General features: G+C 38.0%; 1 protein-coding gene and 1 long non-coding RNA gene across 3 annotated transcripts in view; one reads left to right on the forward strand and one right to left on the reverse strand.

Annotated features, from left to right (window-relative positions):
• LOC136794397 (uncharacterized) overlaps positions 1-23655 on the forward strand; it is a 304826-nt gene that overhangs the window by 259826 nt on the left and 21345 nt on the right. Inside the window, exon 4 of the long non-coding RNA XR_010841129.1 lies at positions 201-333. This is a non-coding gene — a long non-coding RNA (uncharacterized lncRNA). The remainder of the gene's footprint in view (positions 1-200; positions 334-23655) is intronic.
• DKK2 (dickkopf WNT signaling pathway inhibitor 2) overlaps positions 1-23655 on the reverse strand; it is a 107006-nt gene that overhangs the window by 4717 nt on the left and 78634 nt on the right. For both annotated transcript variants that reach the window (XM_059066499.2, XM_059066498.2), the window contains exons 2-3: positions 1500-1650; positions 164-319 (exon numbers count right to left, since the gene is read on the reverse strand). In XM_059066499.2, coding sequence (XP_058922482.1) covers positions 164-319; positions 1500-1650 — 307 coding nt within the window. The remainder of the gene's footprint in view (positions 1-163; positions 320-1499; positions 1651-23655) is intronic.

Raw genomic sequence — 23655 nt, forward strand, 5'->3', positions numbered from 1 at the left:
AAAATTAAGAATTAAGAAATTCAGTTAAAATCTTGCCATTAAAGTAACTTCCCAATATTTTTTTCAAATTGCACACAAAACCAATTGAATTAACTATCGATATTTTTCTTTTACTGCATTATAAAACAAGAAAAAGTAAACACAGAACTACAGATATCCCTACCTTTTATATGTGACATCTTAGTGTGTGTTCTTCCTAGATTCTGCCATCCCAAGTCGTGGTTTGAGTAGTGACCGTGGTTTCCATCTCTGTGCCGAGCGCCGTCCAGAGCTGGGATGTGAGCAGTTAAGATGCTCTCCGTGACGGGGATACAGATGCCTGGAGATGGTCAGGTAATCAGTTAGACTTATTCAATTCTCTAAAGTGTGATTCTTATCCAAGTATTCTGCCGATGTGAGGTATGAAGCCATTTATCTATCATCTGTCTATTCATTCATCTATTCATTGATTTACGTATTTGTCCAGACTGCGAATTGAATAGTTTGATCCTGAGCCAGGCTTTCTTGATTTGAATCTTGCCACCCTCAAGACCAAGTGACCTTGGGCAAAAATAAGGATGAAAACAGAATTCATTTCACTAAATTACTGTGAATACATGTGAAGTGCTTAGAATAGTGACATAGTAAAGTATTAAATTATTATTAGCTCTTAATACCTTAAAACTGTCTAATCAGACATCTGATCAGAAAAAGATCAAGGTTCCTTTTTCAATCAACAGTATAATCCTTGTCTACATGGTAAACACCTCTAATGGTATGAGGTCTTCTTCTTCCCTTCACTTCTTCTTGCCCAGGGTGCTTCCAATAGGACTATGCCCAGAGGTCAGGAGTAAGTATAGGAATATGAGCCTGATTATGTTGTTTTGTATGACTAAGTGTATGTTTCTGATCACCTTCTGCAATTATTTAATGGTTTGACCATGTGTTGGTGGTGGTTCTTCATTTTATCATTAATGCTGAATTGTCTACCTCTAAGCTCATTGAGATTGGGTGAAGGCCAGGGAATAGACTCCTATGTCTCCTTTTGGAGGAAACAATCACTCCGTCAGCATTTGTGCATATGCCACGGGGTAGGGCCTTCAAAAGAGGGCACCTTGAGCATAAGAGTAAAAGTATGAAACTAGTATGGAAATGGGAAACAGATTCACAAGTGTATTGCTAAATCACAGCATGTTCCTTTCTTTGGTTCCTTTGCACATATTTGCTTAAGAGTTTAGTGGAACAGAACATCTAGCTATTTATATGCAACATTTCAATATGGCAAATCCTAGCTCAGCATAGATTATAAGTTATAGGAGATGATCAGAGCCCAGGAAAACTAAGACTTGAGAGGGAATCCAGGTAATCTCATACATATCTAAACCCTGATCCCATTCCTGCCAATTTTGAAAGGCTCCTTACATTTCAGGAGTCTGACTAAGGAGAAGGCAGCCTAACTTGGTAGCCAGGCCTCCTACATGAAAGGAAAGAGGCCCTCCAACAATGAGCGAGACCTTTACCATTATTGCAGCGGGTGCCAGGACAACACATGCCATCTCTATGGCAGCGCTTCTTTTTCCTTCGACACACCATGCAGGCCGAAGATCCTTGGTGGGGACTGTGGCAATATCTCCCAACTTCACATTCCTTATCACTGCTACAAGGGTAGGCCTGTCATGAAGTGGAACAACCACACCAAAAGCAAAGATTAGATCTTGTAACAAAAAGTTACTGCACCAAATCATGATGGAAAATAAATCACAATGCTTCCCTCCTCAAAGGAAATATATACCATTGTAATAATGTGCTCAGCGGAGATACTATGTAGTAAGTTACTTAATTGAGGACTTTTAAAATATTTACTGTTGATGGTGACGAAGATAAAGTTGACACTATTCATATATTTTCATTGACACAAATTAGGGGTTAGGATTTAGACTTTGTGTTGATTAGTAAAGCCCTAAAGAGGGACTCTGGGAGCTCAAAACCAGTTCTAAATGTTATATTGCCACTGATTTAAGGTGTAAATGAAACAGCCTAGCCACTCCGTTTTTTATCCACTAAACTAGGATGAAGAGCAGGTTAAATAACGCAACAAAGGGCTGTGGTAGCAGCTAAAACACATCTCCTGCCCGATTATGGAAGAGATGGAGGAGCAAAGAAGGGAGACGCGGCTCAGAAGAGTTCGAAGCGATGAACCTTTTGGCACAAAGAAATCAAGGAGCAGCATCTTCATTCCAGACTCAGTGGTGAGCAGCTGCAGAGTTCTGAGTGGTCAGAGAGATGCTGAACTCCAGTTATTGATACAACATCATGTTCTCAGGAAACACAAAAGCAGGCTCTTAACATACAAAAACAGCCCTATGGTTTACTGCACCTTCAGCTTATACAGAAAGGATTTCTGTTCCTACATTTCTCTACCAAGTTGTATGTTCAGAAGGCTACTTAAGCAGTGTCATATTGTCTCAAAAAAAAAGAATATATATATATATATATATATATAAACTCCTTGTCTCTTGCAAGTTACTGGAACACTTAAAATGTCCCTGTTTTCAGAGACTGAGAGTTGAGAAGCTGAAATATCACACCACACATTGAACTTACAGTACTCACATTTTGAGGCATATTGACAGGGAAAATTATTTGTAAGTCCTTTTTTTAAAATTTTTTTCCCTGCTTTTCAGAGTAATGCATTTTTTTAAAGTTGAAAAATACAAAAATAAAAAGAAGCTATGTAGTTGTTTTTAAGCAAGCATAAATGATATAACTATAAAGCTATGGGATAAAATTTTTGTGACACTAAAATAAGTCGTGTGGTTTGAGCGCTTTACTTTTGAAATGAGGCTTTGATGACCTCACCCCTGCATGCACTGCTTATTCCTTTCTCCCTCTCTCATTCTCTCTCACTTTGTTCCATCGCCTTTCCTCCCTGTGTCCTTCTCCTGTGTACGTGTGTATGCATTCTGCCCCGTTTTCCATTTAGATCTGTTCATCTTAAAAGAGGAAATAAATATGAAGTTGATATGTGACTCTGAAAACTTTACATTGTTGTTCTATGAAAAAAATACACTTTTAGCATCATTACAATTTACTGTTTACCCTCAGAAGAGAATAGAAAAACCTCTAACTTCAAACTGAAAGTGCTTTTGAAAAATTGCACAGTGGCAATGTTTGACGCCCACATTATAACTGGAGCCAGATAAAGCTATAAAATTAATTGGAATACTATTGTCCCATTCTATAACTCCATCATTAGACTTAACAGAGACTCTGAATGAGGTTGAATTCAGAGTATTAGGCCATTTTCAAGAGTCCAAATGGATGAAAACAAAACAAATGTCACTTCCCAACTTGCTACACTCTTTCCCCACTGAGCGCTTTACGGCCTTCATATTTAAACCCACTAATTTAAACTGAAATACAATTCACATGTTTCTGATTCATTTACATTTATTTCACCAAATTGTTTTGCAAGAAACATCTGATGTCTCACAAGTTTCTTTTCCTTCCTCAAAAATAGGACACGTTCTTTCAGTGGAAGTAAACACATGCCACCTAAAACATGTGCAATTCAACTCAAACAATGACTCTTCAAGGGATTCTGAATATAGAATAATACTTGATTCCATTCCTTAAAAATAGCCTGTATGGTAGAAAGCAAGTTGTTTGCTAAAAGTAGTTCATTTATGCAGAAAATTGTAGAAGGCACATCATAGTCTTCCCATTCTCAGTTGGTGGGAAACAGAAAATATTGAAATGGAAAATACTTGAGATGGAAAGTATTTGATGCTATTACAAAAAGTAATATGCACAGTAGTACTCTGTGAATGGTAAAATTCTCACCAATTTTTAGAGGGAAGAGACAAAAAGTATCAGGTAGTTTTATTATGTTGCAATATATCTTTTAATTGGCTTGAAATATAAGTGATATAGGCAGAAAAAGTATGCAGTATTTTTTTTAATTGAAGGTTATTGTTAATGTGAACTTGTCCTTGGAATGGAATCCCAGAACATAATATTAAGAGGAGTGCTATGACAAAAAAAATAAATTTTAATAATTGAAATGAAAGGTTATATTACACAGCTTCTAGTATGCTTATGGAACTCCTGGCTCCAAAAAACAGCCTTTTTATATATGAATAAAATCAAGAAGGGATGAGAAAAATGGCTTGAAACAAGTTTAGGGAAAGCAAGTGATATTTCAGAAACATCTGAAATCAGTGTTCCCCCAGGATGGATCTAGTCAGCCATAAAGTTTCCCTTGGTGTAACCATTAGCAAGAGAATACAGAACAGGAGAAAATATGACTCTGACCCATTAATACCAATTCTCATGTTCTCAGCCTAATGCATTATTTTTTAGTAAAGAGTTTTGAACTCAAGTATGAAGCTCTGCAGCTTGCTATCGGGTTTTTCCTACGTTAACCCTTTTAACATGTCTGGAAATGGTATCATATTAGGCGAGGGAGGGAGACTGGAAGAGAGACTGAGACAGAGACAGAGATAGAAAGAAAAGCACATAGTTAAAGTAGTTATGGAGAATCCTGAAGAAGTGACCTGTGGCAATTAGCAGACCACTGAAGGGAATTATATACATTAATAAAAGTGTCATTAAGAAGCTTTCCTACAGAAAAATACTTTCCCCTTACTTTGGCCTCCAAAGGTCCCATTTAATGATGATTTTTACATTTGAGTACCTTAGTCTAAGTTTCCATTTAACAAAAATAATAATATGCTTCCCTGGTACTTATTTTATAAATGAATAAGACTGATCTTCTTAACCTGCTATGGAAATTACTAATAGTCAATTTTTATGGTTCTTCATTTACTTGAGTTTAGGAACAATGACAGTCTGTGTGGAAGACTGGAAATCAAGTGAAAGAATTAGGGAGAGACTTTATACATGCCTCTCCTGTACTAAAAGTTCCAAAACGGAATCAGAAATTTGGTTGCCTGAGCATCCAGGAATACTCGCCTTCATGCAGAATCATTTCATTCATGACTTAGCTTTAGTCACACTCAGGGGATAAATTCATTTGCGATATCTAATAATAGCAGATGATGGGCCATAAATTAAGAAAACATGAGAGCGGTCCATGATCAGGCCAAAAAACAAAGGAAGTTTTGCCCAGCCTCCTTTCTAGGCTAAAAATACAGTGGTTCCCATAAATAGCAGTGCTAGTTATCATTACCACCATGACACGGACTAAAATAAGAGTGAACACATTGGACACAGCTTGAAAATAAGTCTGTCAGAAGTGAGCATTTCTTTTTTAGTATAAAGGATATTTTTGCTAATCTAGAACCTCTATTTATTACAGTTTTAACAATGAAGTGAAGAGAGGTTAAGTAACTTCTGCAGATAAATCACATGTGCCTAATGGCAGAACACTTGGGGATCCGAGCCCTGCCCTGGCTTTTAGGCCTCCTTGTAAGGTGTCGTGACTGAGAGCGTTTAATAATGACTATTAATGCACACATAGAAAAGGTGTTTGAGTGGTGACCTATGTGCTGAATTTAGAGATTAGGAAAATAAACTTGGCCACTTCTCTTTCTAGAAGCCTCCAAATACCAACAGCATGTGCTGCTGCAGCTGTTGGAAAAAACAGAATACTGGCGGAAAACACAGACTGTAAACAACATCTTCTCATTCCATTTTTGTGACAACAGTTTTATGTCTACTTAAACTCAGTGTAATCAGGGTTATAAGCAAAATCCCATCATGCAAATTATGATAATTCAATAATATTCTAATGAACAAATAAAATGTTACTGCATCTTATTTAAACTAATTGAGCCTTTTTTTTTTTTTTTTTTCAGTTATTCTTAAAACTGCAGGGAGAGGGCTTCCCTGGTGGCGCAGTGGTTGAGGGTCCGCCTGCCGATGCGGGGGACGCGGGTTCGTGTCCCGGTCCGGGAGGATCCCACGTGCCGCGGAGCGGCTGGGCCCGTGAGCCATGGCCGCTGAGCCTGCGCGTCCGGAGCCTGTGCTCCGCAACGGGAGAGGACACAACAGTGAGAGGCCCGCGTACCGAAAAAAAAAAAAAAACACCACAAAAAAACTGCAGGGAGCAAAGGCCTGTTAAATCAAGACTTCGATTTAGGGCTGAATTTATTATTTTCCAATTACTTCCCATCCCTTAGAACCTCCCAGTGCAACAGTGATTATGAAATGAGAAAAAGTGTTTCAGGTATCTGAGCAGCACTGACTATTCAATAGACCTTTGGCCACAGCAAAAACCTTAGTTTAACTCCCAAGCTTTCAAAACAATGACATGTTCTTGTTTAGTGATGGGGGGAATGAAGAAGAGAGAAACAACATAAAGTGTTCATGTCGGCTGCGACCCATTCGGATTCTTGCAAGACTGTCCTAGTTTTGTTGTTGTTGTTGTTTTAATTGGGGCAATCCTTTGTCCCCTGTAAGCACTGTTTGTAACAAATCTCGGAAGTTTTCTGGAGCCAGAAAAACATCATCAGCTGGGCAGGCAGAAGAAAGCCTGCAGGGGGACAACCCAGCTGTGGGAATGAAAAGCATTTGGGGCTTCCCTGGTGGCGCAGTGGTTGAGAGTCCACCTGCCGATGCAGGGGATGCGGGTTCGTGCCCCGGTCCGGGAAGATCCCACGTGCCGTGGAGCGGCTGGGCCCCTGAGCCGTGGCCGCTGAGCCTGCGTGTCCGGAGCCTGTGCTCCGCAAGGGAAGAGGCCACAACAGTGAAAGGCCCAGGTACCGCAAAAAAAAAAAAAAAAGCATTTGAGGCAAGTGGATAGAGGGAGGTAACAGCAAAGGGCTGGGGATTGGAACGTGTCTGGGGTCTTAAAGAGAGCACAGCAAAGGGTTGGCAATTACATTTGGGAAACCAGATCACACTGGTGTCCTCTAGGTTCTTTTTTTTTTTTTTTTTGTGGTACGCGGGCCTCTCACTGTTGTGGCCTCTCCCATTGCGGAGCACAGGCTCCGGACTCACAGGCCCAGCAGCCGTGGCTCACGGGCCCAGCCGCTCCGCGGCACGTGGGATCCTCCCGGACCGGGGCACGAACCCACGCTCCCTGCATCAGCAGGCGGACTCCCAACCACTGCGCCACCAGGGAAGCCCCTCTAGGTTCTTAAAGATTAATTTCCCTTGTCATGACATTCTACATGATCGATCTGTATTTCAGTGAGCATGCAAAATACACTATCCTTTAAGGTGGTCATTTCAAACTCGAACCCTAACATTGCAACTGCAGGAAATGCAGGGAAATAGAACTCAATCTGGCTAATGTGCAGTTGTACGCTTCATGCCAAAGGCTATGCAATTTGATCTTTTCCTTTGTCCACAATTACCTCTAGGGGTTAGGGGTTTCCTAGATGCATCTTTGAGGACTCCTGAACCTAAGGCCAGGAGAATTGAGCTATTTTAAATTTGAGAGGAAATTTTCAGATATTTCATGGTGTTCTGGATCTGTGCCATAGGTTCTTAGGGTGGCTGCTTGGGTATTCATTCAGTATTCAATAATTATTTATTGAACACCAGCTATGATTCAGACACTAACAACTATGTTCTGTGATCTACAAATGTTTTGCCTGTATTACCCATAAACTAATTTTGAAAAACATGTATCATTGCATTTGACATGTAAAATGTTTCAGCATAAGTTTAAGTTTGTTTTATTAATATGATATATAACGTTAAACATTTTATAAGGTGAAGTTCACAGTAATTCGTCATGATTCAATAAAATATTGATCAACACAGTCTGATCCTAAATGCATCCTGATCCTAAAATAAATCACAACATATTTACCAATAGATATTCTTCCTTGGACAAGTTAGTCTTAGAAGACATTCAGTTAAATTTTAAAGCGCACAAGTCATAACAACTATTTTGAAGGTTCTATATCCAGAACTTTCCAACTGGGGCCAAGATTCATTTTTTAATAATTAGTAATAAGAGAAGGATATTTAAAGTGATGAAAAGGAAAAACCTACAACCAAGAATATTCTACCCAGTAAGGCTCTCATTCAGATTCAATGAAGAAATCAAAAGCTTTACAGATAAGCACAAGCTAAGAGAATTCAGCACCACCAAACCAGCTTTACAACAAATGCTAAAGAAACTTCTCTAGGTGGAAAAAAAAAAAAAGAGGCCACAACTAGAAACAAGAAAATCACAAATGGGAAAGCTCACCAGTAAAGGCAAACATACAGTAAAAGTAGGAAATCACCCACATACAAGTATGATATCAAAACCAGCAACTGAGAAGAGGAGAGCACAAATGCAGGAAATGGGAAATGGATTTGAAATGAAGAGACCAGCAACTTAAAACAACCTTGTATATAAATATATATATATATATTTATATATATATATAGACTGCTATATCAAAACTTCATAGGAACTTCAAACCAAAAAACTACAACAGATACACACACAAAAAAGAACAAGCACTCCAAACACAACACTAGAGATAGTCATCAAATCACAAGAGAACAAAAAAGGGAAGAAAAAAGACCTATAAAAAAATTCCAGAACAATTTTTAAAATGGCCATAAGAACATACACATCGATAATTACCTTAAATGTAAATGGATTAACTGCTCCAACCAGAAAACATAGACTGGCTGAATGGATACAAAAACGAGACCTGTATATATGCTGTCTACAAGAGACCCATTTCAGATCTAGGGACACATACAGACTGAAAGTGAGGGGATGGTAAAAGGTATTCCATGCAAATGGAAATCAAAAGAAAGCTGGAGTAGCAATTCTCATATCAGAAAAAATAGACTAAAATAAAGACTGCTACAAGGGACAAGGAAGGATACTATGTAATGATCAAGGTATCAATCCAAGAAGGAAAGAAAGTGCCTTTGTACATTTAGCATACCCTGATCAACCATTAAGAATATCTTTGTTAAAACCAATATTCCAAATTCCATTTCAGTTTTTCATCCAAAAGTGGATTTTATACTTCTGGCTAATGCAATATATCAAGATTTGGAATGTGTGACGGTTTTGCTTTTTTTCCCCACATAAAATAGCAAAAGACTTATTGTAAACACAGGCATATTCCAGACAATTCTAAGAAAAAGAACCATGGAAGCTGAGGATCTGGAAATTGATTCCCTAAAACAATTCATGCTGTGCACACTGTGGAAAACCTTTGAATACCTTTTATACATATTCATTTCAAGGCTAAGTTTGTTAGACATTTGATTTTTGATATAAAAGTTCAAAATTGAGAGAATTTCTACTAATACTGCCTGGATTATAAATTAGGAACGCTAGATTTCTGCCAGGGGTTCATTAACCTCCCCAATGTATTCAGAAAGCCTCATTTAAATCCTAAGAAACAATAATTCTGTGAAATAAAGTCAGGGTCCTCTCCAACTTTAGTTGCTTCACCCTGTTCTCTGTATGTCATTAAGCAGAAAAGAGATTCCAGGGAATTCTCTACTTTGAACATAGACCACATTCTCAACTGTAACATGTCCATTATTGCTGTTGATCATGGGGTGAATGGGAAGAGGAACCCTTCCCATATGGTCTCAGCACCTAGAGAAATCTAAACAGTACATGGCTTTTTATTTTTGCTTGTTTTTGACCATTTCCCCCTCATTTGGAATATATAGGACAGAACACTTCTATCCCATGTTCAAAAAGCATTTCGAGAGTGCTTTGGCGGCAGTGGTTGGAGCCCTTTATACTCCGCATGTAATTATGAAGCCCTTTATAATTCTGCAATTGGTTCAGTATAACTGTCCTAACCAAAACAGAGGAAGAAACTACACAATTTTACGTTTTCTTTTAAATCCAGAATTGAATGTCTATAATATATAGAATTTTCACTGTAGCCTTACAAATTTGCTTGACCTCATGACCTTGCAGCAAGGTAACATGGTAGGAATAAATTTGGAGTTATATTGCAATTTGAATTATGCCTTCACAGTTAATTTGCTGTACAAGTTACTTAACTGAGTTTCCATTTCCTCCTTGATAAAATAGGTATAAACTACCTTCAGCAGTGTTTCCATCCTTACCTAATCTTAAAAATCTCATGAGGTGTCTTTAAAAACTACTTATTCACAGACTCCTCATAGAGACTAATTCTGTAGGACTGGATGTGGTCCAGGAATCTATATTTTTTAATGAATACTGTCCTGGTGATTATATGATAAGATAGGGAAACACTGCTTTATAGAACTGTTGCAAAGATTAAAGATGCTCTTATACATTTATTATACAGACAGTGTCTGGCCTACATGAGATATGAACTCCGTAGTACCTCCCACATAGACATGGGTCTAAGGGGGGAATTGGTTCCCTAACATCAGTATGAGTCTAAGAGACTCACTGACAAGAACTATTTCCAGGCAGGTTCATCTTCATTCCTAGTACTTAGCCACTGTGTTTAGGGGTGGGCTTGAGGATTTCTAAAACAAATAAAAAAGTAAAGTAACACATAACAAACACACCAGTGCACTTTGGGAGAAACACAGTGTGGACTCATAGCTGTCAACACACCCATTACTGCTGGCTCGTTTCTTATCCTCATGTGGTGCACACCTGTGTCGTGTTGGCAACGCATAGCTTTGCAGTTTTCTTTGCATCGTGCATCCTGTTGGTCTTTACAAAACAAGTACTCTTCCTCCCTGTATCAAGTAAGATAGATGATGTATGATTTTATTATTTTCTATTCTTTGTATAGCATCAAATTTTCCTTTCCAATGAAAAGCACCTTGAAAATTCAAATACTGATGTACAGGTAGATATGAAAACATACTTTCAAACTGCTGTTTAGAAGACCTTCTTTATGATTATAGAGTAGGTCCATGTTGGTAAAGATTTCTGTGCCCAGACGTAAACACTTGTGAATTTGAAATGTTTCATGAGTTGGAGTAAGTTTTCACTTATAATATCATGGGTTTAGAAATAAGAACATGAGAACTCCATGAAGATGTGTGTGGCGCGTGTGTGGAACACACCGACGTGGAACCCACCGACACAGGGGCTCAACTGTACTAAGCCATTTCACCTAAGGGACTTGAGCATCCTTGAATTTGGGCAACAGTGGCGGTTCCTGGAACCAATCCCCTGTGGACACCTAGGGACAACTTTAATATTATGAGATTGAAAGTGAAATTTCTTTTTACGTGCTAATTTTATGCCTCATGGTTTTCATATTAGGAAGGCTTGGAAGAACTTGGGTTTCCTGGAGATAGGGCTTCTTGCAAGTGTATCAAGAATTCAGACTGAAGTTTCGTGATTAAAAATTCTCTTTTGTTTCATAAATGTCATCTTATTAGCAGAATAAGACCATCAATGCAACATTCAAATGATACACACACACACACACACACACACACACAATCCATTGTTCCAACAGTTATTTAATTGAGCTAATGTTTATTGTTTTGGCTGATTTCATTTAGTGTAAAATGTACAAACTTTATGCTTCTCTAATCTCATTTAATTCTCTTTTACTTCTTCTAAGAATTAGGCTAGACTAATAGACAAATGGCCTCTCACCATATTCTAATCTGATTTTTGAGGAAACAATTGATGGAAGCTGATAGAATTGAAAATATTGCTCTTTTATAGTTGGGAAGATGGAAAAAAAGCACAGCAAAATATAGCCCTCAATATACATTTGCAGTGAAAAAAAACTCAATTTCTGTTTAAGAAAGAACTACTTTAAGTCCTGTGTAAATACTGCTTGAGAATGTAAAATGTACCATTTAAATTTAGGGTCATAAATAAGAAAGCAGGTAGCATTTTATCATCTAGGCGTGCTGGGAGGAGAAGCAAACATTTGAGATGAAGCACAGTCCCCAAAAATCACCCAGAAGGTTGGAGCAAGAGGTTTACGCAGTAGCAATAGCCACAGAGATTGAATCGAAACCTAAGAAACCTTTTGATTAAAAAAAGTAGGGCAAAGAGGTGGTTCACAGCTCTAACACAGAACTCTGCCTAAGTAACTCCATCTATTTCTGCCTTTGCCATTTGGAGGAAAATAAACAGTAAGTCCATGAAGAGTCATGGACTAGAATCATGATATTACACACGCCTGAGATATAGAGGGACAAGAGGCAAGTTATATGTGCAACAGGATGAAGCACTTCAACTCCTGAACTTTGGATGAGTTACTAAGAGATAAGTTTGTGTAAATTACTAAGCTTGTCTGTTACCAAGAGAAAGGAATAGGAGTTATGTCATATAATCAGTAATTTTACCATTCTTTCCCATTTTCCAGTTTGATTCCTTCCCTAGGTATTTCAAGCTGATATTTATATAACCTCTAAAATAGGTAGGGACCTATGCTACATGCCTGTGTTTCAATTTTATTTATTTGGAACATTCAGTTGATAAGGCAGATCTCACATAGGAGTTCTTCATGCAAAGAGTACTCTAAGTACACCTATGTTGTCATTTCTGGGTTCCAAAGATCAGGACAATGTTTGAGAGAGTTTGAATCAGTCTCAGAGTCTCTAACATAATCATAGGTTTAAAGCATCCAGGGGAATTATTGCCTGACTTCCTGACAGATGAAATTACAATATCCAAGGCTACTCATTTATTTCAGGTATTCACAAGACGATTGTGTTGAAAAGTCCCAACCTGGAGAGTATTTTTATTTTTAGTGTCAGATAATAGCAATTATATGAGCATATGTTGTTTATTAAAATAAAACATTTTTTCCAAAAAACAGTCAATATCTTGATACACATGTGGTCTTACTTCTCAGCCTCCTGCCCCCGTGAACAAATTTAAATTCTTATTGTGTAGAAGGAGGAAGGGACGGTCAGCACATAAGGACAAAGAAAATTTACTTCTAGTGAACAATATGGCATAGAGAAAGACATCACTCATTGGCTTATAATCTACTTCTATCAAAAATTCTATTTAAATGCCTTGCTAGAGGATTGGAAAGGAAGGAAGTTATGAGCCAGATGACACATACGTTGGTTTGTGTGACCTTGGTGTTCAAATCTCAGCCTCAGAAATGTGGTTCGTTTAGGATGACATATTCAGTGTGTTAATAATCTCAAAGAAAACACATAGAAGACATCGGTCCCCCACACCACCCACATCTCTGTATATCTGCTTGCTATGGTGACCAGGACAGTCTCAAAGTGTGAGAGAGGTCAGATGATTGGTTACTAGATGAAAAAAATGAAATCATGTCTCAGGGCTTAAGTCACTTCATCCCATTGGTCCTTCCAGACCCTGCAAAGAGTATGCGCGTCTGTGTTTCCGCTACTCCTTTTCTTGGCCCTTATTCATTCCTAAGGATCCCCAGATGTACTGGCATTGGACTCTTTTTAACACCTCTGTGTCTGGCCTCCCATTCCAGCAGAATTTTCAGCAAATATGGGGCTTTAAAATGTGAGATGTGGGAGGGAGAGTAGGAAAGAGAAGTGGAGTGCAGCTAAGAAAACAAGGGTCACCCCAGGGATTGGGGTTGCTATGTCCTGCCTCAACACAACGCAAGTGCTATTTTGGTCAAAAGGAAGTCTAGGCAAACAAATCAAACAAAATTCATCAGCCAAGTTGTTAATGAGGTTTTTAATACAACTTTACTAGGGTCAATCTGAAATCCTATACTTTTTTCAAAATTGTTTCCCTCACATCCAGCAGTAAAGTGTTTCTGGAACCATGTTTGGGATGCTCTCTGAAATCTATCCCATTTGTTTTTGTTTGTTTGTTTTAACCAAAGAAGGCAATTTTGTAGCAATCAAGATGAGCAGAAAATATTTTTGTTCTTAGCTTGGCATATGACCCCTATCTACCCCCCCAGCCAGCACTGCATTATATATTCCAGTGATAGGGGATGCTCGCACATCCCTTAGTCGGCCACACACCCTCATGTCCATGGATCTGCATTTTTCCTCTGCCACAAATACCTTTCCTCCATTCACTTCATCATCAGAATAATTCCAACTCATTCAGAGATTATATCAAATAACTTCACTTTTTGGAAACCTGGGCTAGCTCCTCACTCCTAGCTGATTTGGATGTCCAATTTAACCTGCATTCTGCTAACACCTCGTGTTTATTTGTCCCATGATACAGATCATGTTCTGTTAAATTCTTCCTCTGCCTTCTTTATACTCTCTGATTATGGAAATCATCTTTCATGTCTATATTCTCCAATGGTCACGTGGAATAAGTTAGCATTCCACATTTTGTCCAGTAATGAATTAATGAATGAGATATTGTTGCAACAGTGGTTTGAAATTTGTACCATTGATTTGATAAAAATGCTCATATAAGTACCCATCAGCAGATGGTAAAAAGAATGAACTTGAAAATCAAGAGATGATTTTGTATATAGTTTGAAATAGATTTTTAAAAATCAGCTAAGTCCTACATAAATCATTTGTAACCTGTAACTGTTTAACGTAGGACGCCATATGTGTTTAAAGAAAGAAAGAAAATTGATTGATGAGTAATTTTCCAACCAGCAACTCGGCTGCAAATATTTCATGTTGAGCCTCAGATTCACATTTTCAAGTGCTATCATCAGCTCCTTTACATTACAGTGCTATAACTGATGATATTTTTCACATATAAATTATCTAAAGTGAAAAGTAGGCTCTTTATATCTAAGTGGTATTGATGGTCTCTGCCATAGCAAAATAACGCTGTCCTAGCAGCCATTCATAGTAATGACTCTGTATTTCATCTCTTTCCTAATTGTCCTCAGGAAATTGTTTAAGCCTCTTGGTGGGTGGGAGCTATGACACTGGGTACTTCTGAGGATTAGATGAACCTGTTGACATTCCACCCTAAGTACTTCTTCCTAAATTTTCTTTGCCTTTGTCTCTCAGTATTTTTCTTATTGGAGGTCATACCTGATAGTGTTCCTAGTTAACCTCCACCACTATGAGATATTTTTGTAAAGAAGCAAAAAGGTGAGCAACTAACGATGGCGCCCTTTAAACATCCTAATGGTATGTAGGTGGAATACTAAAGGGATTCAATTTCTTGATACACCTTAGTCACTGCAATATAACAACCAGCACAAAACAACTAATGCTTTCCAAATGCTCACCCCATGGAATGCCACCACCAAAACATTTATTTAATGTCTAACTTGTTTATGATCTTAAACAAATTGAGTTAAACAAGGTTCTCACCATGTTAAATTAGTTAAATCTCATTGGCATGTCAATTTTTACCCCAAAATGTGGACAGCGTGTCTATGTTATGAACCAAATTCATTTCAAATCATGTCTACAGTTCTTACACACACACCTAACAACTCCCCTCATGATGCCCACACATCAGAATTTTGGGGACACCCATACGTTTTTCAGGCCCTGCTCCCAAGTTTAAGAACTTAGAGAAATTTTCAAAGAACTTATTCAGCTTAAACTAGATTCATATTTGGTATTTGTAGAAAGATTCTATGAGCCTATTGCGTGCGCAAAAAGGAGAAAATAAGAACTCTACCTCCTAGGCCTTCTAGGTCAAATTTCCTAAGTGAAATGTTTGTTGCATGTTTTGAGTCCAAGCAGAGATGTCACTGTGTGTTTGAAAAGGTTAAGTCTCTATAAGACTCCTGTACAGTTCAGCTGCAAAATCTAGAGACTACAGTGATTGGATTCCCTTGTTCTGTAGGAAAAGGAAAGACACAGCCACACCTGGGCACAGCAGGTATCAGATAGGATGGATTACAATCTGACTATAACATTTCCAGGGTTTAAATGAGATCACCAGAACTTTATTCACACAAACAAATCAAGTTATTTCCACATTAACATTGGATGAAGTGATTTTTATTACAAAACCCAGCACTCGCCAGGAGGCTCTTTTCTGAGGGTGGATCAAAAGCATAAGGATCTGGTCATGTACTGCTTTTCATCTCCTCTGCTTGAGCACAGCACTGACTAATACACACTGATCAAATTCTGCCTACGATTTTAAACAGGACGTTTTGGAAAAGCCAAGAACGAGCTCTTGAAATAATACTGTTTATCCCATAGTAACGAGACTTGGAGCTGTACTTTTATAAATGGTACACTGAAAGCTGTTTACAACTTGCAAATGATGATTCCAAGAAACATCAGGATGCCTTTCTTATACTTAGACATTAATAAATAACAGCAAATTTGCTAAAAAGTCCAGTCCTGCTTTTTGGGAACCTTCCAAAAAGAAATCACAGTTCTTTAAAACACAGTTTCACAGAATGAATCAGTTAAAAGAGTAATCAGCCAGTTACTGACTATATAATAATAGTTATTATTAATATTTAACAGTAACTGTTCATAGAGCTATTTGTCTTCAAAGCGGTGAATTTCTTAAGCATTAACAAATTAACTCTCTCTGTCACAACTGCCAACATGTGTTTGGAGAGCTCTACAGAGAAGTTCATTTAACATCTATACATCTTGTCCTCGTAATGTCTGCAGGAGGTCTTTCCATTGTTAGATAAACATGTTTGGATGTACAGAGTTGGGGTAATAATACACACCCATGTCCTGCTGTCGGGCTGGTTCAATGCCAAGTTCTCAACCAATACCCAATCACAGGCAAAAAATGTATTTCCAGTGATAGAGCAGGACGGTTTTCGCTGAGGACAGACTTTGCCGAACATAACACAAAAATTATCTGGGAATTTGGGTGCATAACCTGGGTGTGGTGAGGATGAGTTCAGTACTCTCCACATAACCACAGCCCAGCCGTAGGTCCTTAAATTCACCATCTCACCAGCCAAAAATGACTCCTCCTGCTAACAGATGCCACAGTTGCTAGAGCTTCTCTACAAACTGCACGTATTTTCATGAGATCCTGAAAATAACAGGCTCCTGGAAACTACAGATATTTTGCAGATGTGCTTTTTACAAAATGATTTCACAATTTGCCTAAGCACTTTATCGATGTGTCACTTTACAGACAAATAAAGACCAAGCACTGGTCTTCATTACAGATTACAAATTTCAATTGTAATCACTTTTCCTTGATAATTTCCAAAATTGTAAACACTCAAGAATTCTACTTATTGGATATTTAATGATATTAAGGAATTATTGTTAACTCTAAGTTTTGATAATATTAATAGTATTGCAGTTATTTTTCTAAAGTTCTTTTCCCTTAAAGAAACAACTCCTCAACAAAATACTAGCAAACCAAATCCAACAATACATTGAAAGGATCATACACCATGATCAAGTGGGATTTATCCCAGGGATGCAAGTATTCTTTAATATCTGTAAACCAATCAGTATGATACACCACACTAACAAACTGAAGAATAAAAACCATATGATCATCTCAATAGATGCAGAAAAAGCTTTTGACAAAATTCAACACCCATTTATGGTAAAAGTTCTCCAGAAAGTGGGCATAAGAGGGAACCTACCTCAACATAATAAAGGCCATATATGACAAATCCACAGATGACCTCATTCTCAATGATGAAAAGCTGAAAGTATTTCCTCTAAGATCAGGAATAAAACAAGGATATCCACTTTTGTTACTTTTATCCAACATAGTTTTGGAAGTCCTAGCCACGGCAATCAGAGAAGAAAGAGAAATAAAAGGAATACAAATTGGAAAAGAAGAAGTAAAACTGTCACTGTTTGCAGATGGCATGATACTATACATAGAAAATCCTAAAAATGCCACCAGAAAACTACTAGAGCTCATCAATTAATTCAATAAAGTTGCAGGATACAAATTAATACACAGAAATCTGTTGCATTTGTATACACTAACAGTGAAAGATCAGAAAGAGAAATTAAGGAAACAGTCCCATTTACCATTGTATGAAAAAGAATAAAATACCTGGGAATAAACCTACCTAAGGAGGCAAAAGGCCTGTATTCTGAAAACTATGAGGTGATGAAAGAAATTGAAGGTGCCACAAACAGATGCAAAGATATACCATGGTCTTGGATTGGAAGAATCAATATTGTCAAAATGACTAAACTACCCAAGGCAATTTACAGAATCAGTGTAATCCCTATCAAATTACCAATGGCATTTTTAACAGAATTAGAACAAAACATTTTAAAATTTGTATGGAAACATAAAAGACCCTGAATAGCCAAAGCAATCCTGAGAAAGAAAAACAGAATGGAGGAATCAAGACTCCCTGACTTCAGGCTATAACTACAAAGCTACAGTCAGCAAAGCAGTATGACACTGGCACAGAAACATAAATAAAGATCAATGGAACAGGATACAAAGCCCAGAAATAAACCCCCACACCTATGGTCAATTAATGTATGACAAAAGAGGCAAAAATATACAATGGAGAAAAGACAGTCTCTTCAATATGTGGTGCTGGGAAAACTGGACAGTTACATGGAAAAGAATGAAATTAGAACATTCTCTAACACCATACACAAAAATAAACTCAAAATGGATTAAAGACCTAAATATGAGGCTAGACACTATAAAACTCTTAGTGGAAAACATAGGCAGAACACTCTTTGACACAAATTGCAGCAATATCATTTTGGATCCACTTCCTAGAGTAGTGAAGAGGAAAACAAAAAGTTTAAAAATGAGACCTAATTAAACTTAAAAGGTTTTACATGGCAAAGGAAACCATAAACAAAACAAAAAGACAACCCACAAAATGGAAGAAAATATTTGCAAACAAAGTGATAGACAAGGGATTAAGCTCCAAAATATACTAACAGCTCATGCAGCTCTATATCAAAAAAGCAAACAACCCAAGCAAAAACTGGGCAGAAAACCTAAATAGACATTTCTCCAAAGAAGACATACAGATGGCCAAAAGGCACATGAAAAGATGCTCAACATCACTAATTATTAGAGAAATGCAAATCAAAACTACAGTGAGATATCACCTCATACCAGTCAGAATGGTCATCATCAAAAAGGTTACAAACAATAAATGCTGGAGAGAGTGTGGAGAAATGGGACCCCCCCTATGCTGTTGGTGGGAATGTAAATTGGTACAACCACTATGGAGAACAGTATGGAGGTTCCTTAAAAAGCTAAAAATAGAACTACCATATGACCCAGCAATCCCACTCCTGGGTGTATATCCAAAGAAAACCATAATTCGAAAAGATACATGCACCCCAATGTTCATTGCAGTGGTATCTACAATAGCTAAGACATGGAAGCAAACTAAATGTCCATCGACAGAGGAATGGATAAAGAAGACGTGGTACATATGTACAATGGAATATTAGTCATAAAAAAGAATGAAATAATGCCATTTGCAGCAACATGGATGGACCTAGAGATTATCATACTGAGTGAAATAAGTCAGACAAAGACAAATATCATATGATATCACTTATATGTGAAATCTAAAAGAAAAATGATACAAATGAACGTATTTACAAAACAGAAACAGACTTAAAGCCTTTGAAAACAAACTTATGGTTACCAAAGGGGAAACATGGGGGGAGGATAAATTAGGAGGTTGGGATTAACATATACATCCTACTGTATATAAAATAGATAATCAACAAGGACCTACTGTATAGCACAGGGAACTCTACTCAATATTCTACAATAACCTATATGGGAAAAGAATCTAAAAAAGAATAGAGGGACTTCCCTGGTGGTCAAGTGGTTAAGACTCCACACTCCCAATGCAGGGGGCTCGGGTTCAATCTCTGGTCAGGGAACTAGATCCCTCATGTCGCAACTAAAAAGATTCCACATGCTGCAACAAAGACCTGGTGCAGCCAAATAAAGAAACACTTAAATTAAAAAAGAAAAAAAGAAAGAAATACGTGTATGTATAACTGAATCAGTTGTACACTTGAAACACAACATTGTAAATCAACTATACTCCAATATACAATAAAAATTAAAGTTTTAAAAAAGAAACAACTGAAATACTTGTGGATGAAGTAACACGCTGTGTAAGATTTATTTTAAAATGCTCTGCAGAAAGTGAGGATGAGTTAGGGTATGTGGAAGAAGCAAGGTTAGCCATGAGTTAAAAATTGTTTAATCTATGGGATGGGCACATGGGGGTTCACTCATACTATTCTCTCTACTTTCATGTATGTATAAAAATTTCCATGAAAAGAACACTAAAGAATTCCTGCAACGTAGGCAGAACTCTAAAACTAATCTTTAAGGAGCAGCCAACTACAAACGTAATCTGAAATCACTCGGTTCCACACAAAAACAGGCAGCATCTTGACAACATGGAATCACAATTTTTTCCTTCTCCTGATTCCATCTTCGCCTGGGAGAAGCTGAAAAGGCAACCCCGGATAAGACTGCGTCAGGCTGACAAGACCTCTGATAATGTGAGTAAACTTCTGAGCTTCTATAAACTGGATTATTCACAATCTACCATATGGTGGTAGCCATGACATCACCGGATTTATAAATTAGTGCTTCAGCCTCTGGTCCTCAAATCTCTGTAGTGAAAAATTGTCCCAGGAGCCCTACAGGAAAACATCCATTTCAAGCCATTGTCGTACATTGACATTTACTAAAGTGCTACTAATTGTAGGCATTTTAGGGGTGGTCAAGATGCCTAAGACATGGTCAGTGCCCTCGAGAGACTCATATAGGATAGAAACAAGCCATTGCTTTTGTTGAGTAGTCAAAACTCAGGTAGTGGCAGTACATATACTCTCAACTCATCTTTTCAGGGAGCACACAGGAACTCCATTATCTTGGAATGAGCAAACAAAGGAGAAGAGAATTGATATCAGACTGAGTGAAAAGTTTCTCAGTACATGCGTGTACTTTCATTTTTGGAGTAACTTGGGTGCATGTATGACCTGGAGGTGTAGGACTGTATCTCTTGATACTAGCCACATCAGCTGCAGCTACTGTTCCCCTCTGCCTACCTCAAATTCACCCCTTGACAGTTGTTTGAAAGGTACCGTAAAAATAAAATGTTTTCTTTAAAATGCCACATTGTTTGGCAACAGTTGCTAAATATCTAAATGACAGGGCTCTCTGTTTCTCAGGAAAAATAAAAGTACCTGAGGAAAGTTACTTTCTGAATAGCCTTCCTATAAGCCCACATATGTATAGCACCTTCTGACTGGCAATGAGCCTTCATGCATATTCTTTCATTCAGTTGGGAAGTGAGTTGAATAGGATTTTTTAAAAAATTTATTGATGTGAAATTCACATAACAAAATTAAAGTTTTTTTTAAAGTAAGTCAGTGGCATTCAGTATATTCACAGTCTTCTGCCACGACTACCTCTATCTAATTCCAAAACATTTTCATCACTCCAAAATACCCCTCCTCTGCCCACCATACAGATTAAGCAGTGTGGGTAGGCGTTATCAACTTCAGCTTTGTAGGTAAGGAAGCCTACTCAGAGACTGTTAAGTGGCCTGCAGTTAGTACGTGCTAGATCCTGAAACAGAACCCATTTTTTCTAACTCTAAATTCTTTACCAGACCAGTTCTCAAACTTTAGCCTGCATGGAATCACCTAGAGGTGATTGCATGGCTCCAGCCTCAAAGATTCTGGTTAAGTCTAGAGCAGAGCCTGAGAGATTGCATTTCTAATAAGCTCCCAAGTGATACTGATGTTGCAGGAGACCACACTTTGAGAACCATCATGCTAGACTGAGTTGCCTATTCGCCTATTTTCTAATTATAGGTTTTGCTAATTCAACCAAGGACCGTTGTATGTCTAAACAAAGTAGGCTTATAGGAGGTGTCCGCTTTCTCTACATCACAGGTTTATTGGCTGGATCAACATCAAAATGAAAATGTGTAGGTAAAAGCACTGTATCAGCTTTAAAATCATTATGTAAATTAGTCTTATTCCTTGCTGAAGATCAGTCCTTTGACTTAACTAGCTAAGCTCTTCCAGCAGGTCTGAGGAAACTACTAAACTGTTTCAATTTGTACTTCCAAAATGCCAGAACTAGAAGTGTCTCCTCTCTTGGGTCTGACACACAGTGCCTGGCATGGTATCGTCATTAATGTTGAATGAATTGGTTTGCTTAAAATCAAAGGTAAGAGGGCTTCTTTTAGTATTACTTGAGGCACTTACTAGATATATAGCTTCAAGCAACCTATCTGATTGACATGATGGACACAGGTCAATCCTTACCCATCAGGTTTCCTGCCAGTGTCCTAGTCTGTGTCCACCAAAAGGTCTTAGAAGCACTGATAAGGGCATGCACTCCTCTCTGGCATCTCCGCAGGAGTCGATGCCAGTGTTTTAGCATCAACCCCCAACCACTTTCTTTGCCCTACCCCATGTGTGTACATGTGTATAGATGACAACTGGCAATATAGCTAACATATATTCCAACATCTGCCTACCAGATCTGTGGACGCTCTCCCGGTCACTTTGCTTGGGGTTGAGTATGGACAAGCATTGTTGGGGAGTAAACGGTAGAGCTGACGATGTCTTGTTTCTAAAGTGCTGGGATCCTTTCATCTTCTTTCTTCCTTTGATGTCTGAGATTTCCTTCTTTATGCACTGACACTGGGACTAAATGAAACACCAGGAAACCATTTACCAGTAAAGGGTGTGTGTTACAAACACCTGCAGAGCCCATGGTACCAGGTGACTTGAATTACACATTTCTAGAGCTCTGCTCTGCGTGGAGGGTGGCTATTTGGACTCTTATTTTGGGTAAAAAGATGACAGCTCTGGTCACATTTTTATGACTTCTATTTATTTTCTATCCATACATAAAATAAAGGCACAAACAATGGAGGAGGGGACCTTTTTGTCTCTGAAGAATATAAAAGCAGTCGCTTGAAAACACATGGAATCTTTGTACAAATGCCTTTTGGATTCAAACAAAAGAGATAATATTGTTGTGGTCCAAATAGCTGAGCACTGGGAGGTGGAATTCTGGGTTCAAGTCCTGACTCTTGCATATCAGCATGTAGACTTTGAACAAATCACTTAACATCTGTGGGCTTCTGGTTTCCATCTACATAATGAAGGAAATCACCTTTAAAGAGCTTTGTTTGGGCTTTTGTTTTTAAAAAGCTATTTGTTGCAACTAATTAAAAAATCGCCCATTTTCCAGGGGCTACTTGTCATTAACCTGTTTCTTTAGCACTACAGAAATAATATATTACCTCCTTTATTGTTTGTTTGCACCTAGTAGAACAAACTAGAGATCTAGACAAAACCTTTGATAAATATGAAATAGCATCAACCTCTCAACAGCCTGACACTACAAAAAATTCTAATAACAGCTAATATTTATTGAGTGTTTACTATGGACCATGGTCTGTGTTAAGTGCTTTACAAGCGATAACTTGGGTGTGAGCCTTCTGCACAGTGTAAAACGTACTGAATTGCAAAACTTCAGTTCATCTCCAAATTGGAATGTCAAAAAGGTCCCAGTAGGTAATATGTTTTGTGAAAATCAATATAGGTAGGGATGATCCTTTGGAGATGGTCAAAAAAATATTACGAATGCTATTCTATTTCTTTTTCACAGAAGTCCTCCCCATCTGAGTAAATGGCAAGTCTATGATGGCACTTGTCAGGCCAAAACCTTGTTGCCATGCTGTATTCCTCTCTCTCACTCTTAACTTCATATCTATCACCAAATCCATTGAGCTCTATCCTTAAAAGTGTTTTTGGAATCCAGTCTCTTCTCACCATCTGCACTGCTCCACTCCACTCCATGCCTTCCATCTTTGCTCTGCCATCCCAGAATACTCCTACACCATTTTATTCTCAACACAGCAGCCTTAGTGGGCCTGTTGAAATGGAAGATAAATCCTGTCAGTTGCTAAC

This window comes from Kogia breviceps, chromosome 6 (assembly GCF_026419965.1).
Source record: "Kogia breviceps isolate mKogBre1 chromosome 6, mKogBre1 haplotype 1, whole genome shotgun sequence".
NCBI lineage: Eukaryota > Metazoa > Chordata > Mammalia > Artiodactyla > Physeteridae > Kogia > Kogia breviceps.